The following is a 6,290-nucleotide window of genomic DNA, read 5'->3' as shown; positions in this document are numbered from 1 at the left end:
AGTCCAAACAGCTGATAAAAACATCACAATAATCCACATCACTCCAGTCCATCAGTTAACATCTTGTGAAGCAAAAACCTGCATGTTTGTAATAAACAAATCGAAAGCAATTTTTGCTTCACAAGACGTTAATTGAAGGACTGGAGTCACATGGATTACTTGTGGATTATTGTGATGTTTTTATCAGCATTTTGAACTCTCATTCTGACAGCACCCATTCACTGCAGAGGATCCATTGGTGAGCAAGTGATGTAATGCTAAATTCTACTAATCTGTTCCAATGAAGAAACAAACTCATCTACATCTTGGATGGCCTGAGGGTGAGTAATTTTGATTATTTTTTTTATTTTTTATTTTTTTAGCAAACTATCATTTCTGGGTGAACTTTTTCTTTAAGACCATAATCCTATTGCAGCCTACATTCCACGTAATATCTTAAGCACACGAAAATCTGCATACAAATAGGCTGCATAAGATATAGCATAAGTCATAATGCAACTATTATTTTTCCTTGTTCCTGACAGTCTGTCCTGGCAGTAGACAGAGCTGTCTTATTTTGTCTGGATGAATAATTCTAAATTACCACTAATTATTAACAAAGTCTTTACCATCTATACACCCATAACCATTCTCTATGTACCAAAATGGTGTTGGTGCTCTGCATCTGCATATTTTCAAAAGAAAATAGCATCTTTTTTCAAAACAACTAGCAATTATGTGCAGTTCTCTCTAGATTCAAATCACAAATGCAATGCCAAGCACAGATTCATCTGTTCTTAATAAGCACATGGCATTAATAGGCAGCACATGTACCTCAGGTGTAACTTAGTGTTTTGCCTTGTTGGAGGACAAAAATAGATCCCCACACATCGCAAGTGTTGACTTTGGCCTTAAGACAAGCACACGTTTAGCACACAGCGGAGAGCGACATCATAGCTGTTGTCCTCTTATATAACGTAACAGTAGATAGAGGGGAAACAGCACTGTCAGCGAATCCCTGCCGGTCCTCCTCTCGCTGCTCCTGGTCGTTGCTAGTGCAAGGAAACACTCAGCCATGGAATTTCCTGCAGGGCTGCCAGAGACAGCCCTGTTGTTTCTGTGACTCGGCATCAGGCTCTGTTTTCACAAAACAAAACTTCAGTGCAGCAGCCATATTCTTACTTTTTTATTAGTACTTTCTTAATTGCTTTGTTTACAGGTAAAAAAAAAAACTTGTATTTTTGTCTTAGCATCCTTTAAAATAGGTTGACTTTTACAACAGTTTTTAGACTTTATTTATAGACTGCATTTATTTGATCAAAAATACTGTAAATTAACAGTAATATTGTGAAATAATATTAATATTTAAAATTGCTTTTTTTACATCTTAATATGTTTTAAAATATAATTTATTCCTGTGACGGCAAAGTTGACTTTTCAGCAGTCATTACTCTATTCTTCAGTGTCACATGATCCTTCAGAAATCATTCTAATATGCATTCTAATACATTATTATTATCAATGTTGAAAACAGTTGTGCTGCTTAATGTAATTTTTTGCAGCATTCTCACTTGTTTACTATTGATTTGATGATTTTACATTTTTATTAATACCAATATATTCTTGTCAGCAGTTTATTGACAAATTACAACAATTAAAAACTTTTCATGTCTGGTCAGTATTTATGGTCAGTGACTGACCATAAATACTGATCAGACATGAAAAGTTTTTAATTGTTGTAATGTGTGACAGTCAGTCTTTCCTATATGGGCGACATGGTTAAAGTGCAAATGCAAAAGAGTTCTAATGCAAAAGAAAATTAGTTCTAACTTACTTTACTATCTACAGTAATAATAATAATGCAAAAGCGTTCATTTTAATTTGTTTTATTCACATACTTAAATAGTGGTAAAACAATTCTGGCCACTAATATACTTCATCCAAAACCACCTTTGTGAAATGAACTATGCTACAGTGTCTCCCGCATTTCTAGAATGTGTTGGCTGTATAGGAGATATAGTCTGTGGTTAGAACTTATTCTATCCTATTGCTGCTTTCCTGTGGCTGTTCTTTGAGATCAAGTTTTTCAATATCCCATGATTATGGAGTGGTTCTGGTGTTACAGAGGTTTGCGCAGGATTAGAGTGAAAGGACAATGTTTACCATGTGGTCAACTGTAAACAGCAATACACAAATGGCATCTGCCCTGAGTCTAAGTGTGGTTTCTTCATGTCTTGCTCTGCTAAGCTCTGCTGTCTGTCACATTTGTGTGCTTAGGGCTTTCCAGGAGATTTGGGGGAGCGAGGACCACCAGGACCTGATGGAAACCCAGTAAGTAGTGCTACATCTACCTCTTGGCTACATCAATCTCTTGGGGCAACTCCAGTTTTCTAATGCTCAGAGAGATTTAAGCATAGATATATGGGGTTATATTTATTATCAGGTTTAGTGTATCAGAATATTGCCACACAGCGGGAGAAATGTTCACCAAAAAGTCATCGCAAAGTCTCCTAGCCTCTGCTTGCCCTTTTCCTGCCTGTCATACATTGATATACAGTATGACATACGGTTATACAAGCTGACCGGGTCACTCAAACCACCCCACTCTGATAAATACCTTTGATTTCTGCCACCACAATAACACACACAAGCCAGTTGGGTGTCCAGTGTGTGCAGCTCAGCATTGAGTAATGAGGAAATCAGCTGTCACTACAGGAGTCTACAGCAGAAATCTGTTTCAGCCATCACAGGGGTTGCTTCACTTCTAAGCATTTTACCATATTCTTTAACCAATATTTCATCTTTTCTGTCTTATACATGTTTACATGTACCATAATATTCAAATAAGTCATTTTTTCTGTCACTTATTTGCATATTAGGAATTGTTCTAAGACATAAATGTAATATCTTAGTAATGTATAAAATGTGTATTGTCAAAAATTATTAGGACAATCTGTAGAAAATTCAAGTGCAAAACATTTCACCAGCTTGTTAGTGGTCTTTGCTAAGCCAGTCATCACAGTCACTATTGCTCATACTTACGGTAAGGAGAGATGTGAGCTATTACTTTACTGCATAATCAGACGTTTACCTGGTATAGTTACCTGGTATAGTAAAAAATAAAAAAAAAGAAAGAAAGAAATTATGTTGTTCAAAACCCAGCTGATTTTCTTTCTTCGGTGGAACACAGTTAGAGGTAATTAAGTATCTGCTTGGTTTATTCAGTACAATGACAGTTTATAGTGACTCACTTTAATGCTTAAGAAAGCACCCAAAAAGTACATGCGTCTCTAACATGCTCTGATTGGTTTTGTTGAAAAATAACCCAATCTTTAAGCAGTTTAACCAGTGAAATAGTGGCTGCCTTTGCGCTCCTGCTTTTTCCAGTTCAGTGGGTGGCAGAAATGTTCACCTGCTGCTTCTGCTGTTTCTGCCCATCAACGTAATTGATGCATTTCCAACACCTTTATCTGCTTAAATATCAGGTTGTTTTTTAGAGCATTTGAAATATGATGAACAAGTTGCATGACCTTTTTTTGTACTGATTTTTGATGTAGTGATGTAGCTCTATTGTATTGAGTTCATCCCACTGAATGTTTATTAAATTATTACCTTTTGTGTTTTACAGAAGAAACAAAGTCATGAGAACGAGTAAATGAACTGTCCCTTTATCTTAAGAAAACTCCAGTCATTTCCTCTGCTTAAAATCTGCCCTTTCTTACAATTGGATAGAATACATTTGTCATTTTTAATAATCTATTTTACTCGGATGTATGTCACAATATGGTAGAAAAGATCTGTCACTACTTCAGTTACATCACAACTTTAGGATATTCTGGTGAGCTCATTTTACTAGGGTCAACAACAAGCCACTTAGCAACATCCTAGCAGCCATAAACAAATCTATAGAAACCACTGAATCACATTATTAATATTAACACCTACTTAAAACCCTATGACAACAGCATAGCAACACCATGACAGCCACCCACAATGTCATGTCTTCAACTTCTGCACACAAAATGTAGTTTTATTTAAAAATTTGGATTGTACAAAAGTAATTCAGTAAAAATCTTGCCCTTCTGGGTTTTTTGCAAACAGCTAATTTCAAATATACACTTGAGTGAACTAACTTTGTCCTCGCTAACTCACTTTAGCCCTCTATAGCTGAGCCGGCAGTAGCTTAGCATAGCGCTAGCTTGACCGCCTGACTCCCTGTTGTATAGGGTGACCATACGTGCCATTTTCCCAGGACGTGTCCTGGGAAAATGGCACAAATGGTCACCCTACTGTTGTACTGTAACCCTAACCATATCGCCGACGTAGAGGACATGCACGCCTTCACCGCAATCCTTTTCCTTCATCAGCGCTCACTCAGCAAGAGCAGCGGACCCCGTAACATCTATCTGCTCTCTTTCATAGAACAAGGAGAGCGAGAATACACAGGGGATTTTTTGGTCTGCTGCTGAGGGAGGAAGTAGGTATGGCAGGTAGCAGCGGGTCAGTCATGCCACAGAACAAGCCCCTCTCTGTACTCCACAGCGTGTCTCTTTCATTGGCTCACTGAGGGGTAGATGCAGGCAACAGATTAGCTTGTTATCAAGGAACAGAGGCTTCACCCCTTTTCTGCAGTGGCCTCAGAGCGACTGTTGTGCCAGAAACGCTCAATATCTGCTCTCTGTTTGTCACAGGGGGAGATGGGTGTCCCAGGTCCTGTTGGCATCCCAGGTTTTATTGTGAGTACTTTCCTACCCAACACTGATGCTTTGTGAATTGTTTCTTTTTTCTGTTGGCATGTAAATATAATGTGCATTGTACATTTTTATGCTTGTTTATGCTTTTTATATTGCATATGCAGGGTGATATGGGCCTTGTTGGAATTGTGGGTCTTCCTGGATTAATAGGACCAAAGGTAATTACGTTGAAATTGTAATGAACATCCATGCTGAAAAGTCTATTTCAAACTAGCCTAAAGGGATTTGCTAGTCTTAGCTGATTTAGGATGGTTTGGCTGGTCTCCCAGCCTAAAAAGTTGCCAAAACCCCTCTAAAATAAGAAAAACACCCATCTAACCAGCTTGGTCAGGCTGGGAGAAATCAAAGGAAATTAACTTACAAATTGCTTATACTTATAGTTGTCTCTGCACACTACATTGGAATAGCAAAAAGGAATTTTAACATGATTATATTAACAATTGCTTTAAACAGCTATAGCAGTTACTAGGTCACACACAGTATTACATAATACTTTAATTTTCAAAACATTTAATGACTCATATATTAATATGGATTATTTTCATAGCAACAAATGTTGTAGGCAAAGCTAGTTAATAAATTTAAAGAAAAGTTCAGTTTGCCTTCAAGGGGCATCAGATGGTTAAAATGTATGGTCTTCAATTCATAAAGCAACTGTAGCAGTTCTTCTTTTTAACATTTGTCTCTTTGGTGTCTTGCAGGGTGTACCAGGAAGCCCAGGCGAGTCTGGACTGAAAGGTGATAAGGTGATCTGAGTACCCTTTATTAGCTTTTGTTTCTTCTGGTTTTGATTGCACAGAGCCACTATTAGGGGAGACCGAGATCAGCTGTGACATGCTAAAATGTTGTCAGCCACAGATAAAAAAAAGTTAAATGGTTTAGGGTCAGTTTTTTAAGCAGTTCATACTTTTATTCATCAAGAATGCATATAATTGATCAAAAGTGACAGTAAATATATGTATGTTACAAAAGATTTCTATTTGAAATAAACGCTGTTGAACTTTCATCAAGGAACATTCATCAAGGAAGACAAAAATGCATCACTGTTTCTACAAATTAAGCAGCACAACTGTTTTCATCATTAATAATAATAAGAAGAAATGTTTCTCGAGCAGCAAAACAGCATATTAGAAGGATTTCTGAAGGATCATGTGACACTGAAGACTGGAGTAATGGCTTCTGAAAATTCTGCTTTGCCATCACAGGAATAAATTACATTTTTTATATATTAAAATGGAAACCGTTATTTTAAATTGTAAAATTTCACAAAAGTACTGTTTTTCCTGTATTTTTGATCAAATAAATGTAGCCTTGGTGAACATAAGAGACTTAACAGTAATGCAATGTAATGACACCTACTCCACACATAACTCAGTTGAGTTCTCTCTCTGTCTGTGATTGTAAAAAATAAAATAAATAAATAGATGTTTTTCTATTTAAAATAGATTGTTTTTTTTCAATAAAATTACTTTAAAATTCATAATACAGTAATGAATGTTATTCTATCAAGTATGATATATATATATATATATATATATATATACTGTATATATTAGG

The 6,290-nt window shown here is 36.4% G+C and overlaps 1 protein-coding gene across 1 annotated transcript in view; it reads left to right on the top strand.

Moving 5' to 3' along the window:
- Window positions 1–6,290, top strand: part of LOC107672548 (collagen alpha-1(XXVII) chain B-like) — a 116,232-nt gene that overhangs the window by 64,202 nt on the left and 45,740 nt on the right. The window contains exons 13-16 of the mRNA XM_016465779.1: window positions 2,257–2,310; window positions 4,671–4,715; window positions 4,838–4,891; window positions 5,435–5,479. Coding sequence (XP_016321265.1) covers window positions 2,257–2,310; window positions 4,671–4,715; window positions 4,838–4,891; window positions 5,435–5,479 — 198 coding nt within the window. The remainder of the gene's footprint in view (window positions 1–2,256; window positions 2,311–4,670; window positions 4,716–4,837; window positions 4,892–5,434; window positions 5,480–6,290) is intronic.

This window comes from Sinocyclocheilus anshuiensis, unplaced genomic scaffold (assembly GCF_001515605.1).
Source record: "Sinocyclocheilus anshuiensis isolate Anshui unplaced genomic scaffold, SAMN03320099.WGS_v1.1 scaffold176, whole genome shotgun sequence".
NCBI lineage: Eukaryota > Metazoa > Chordata > Actinopteri > Cypriniformes > Cyprinidae > Sinocyclocheilus > Sinocyclocheilus anshuiensis.
This window is presented reverse-complemented; position numbering and strand designations above follow the sequence as displayed.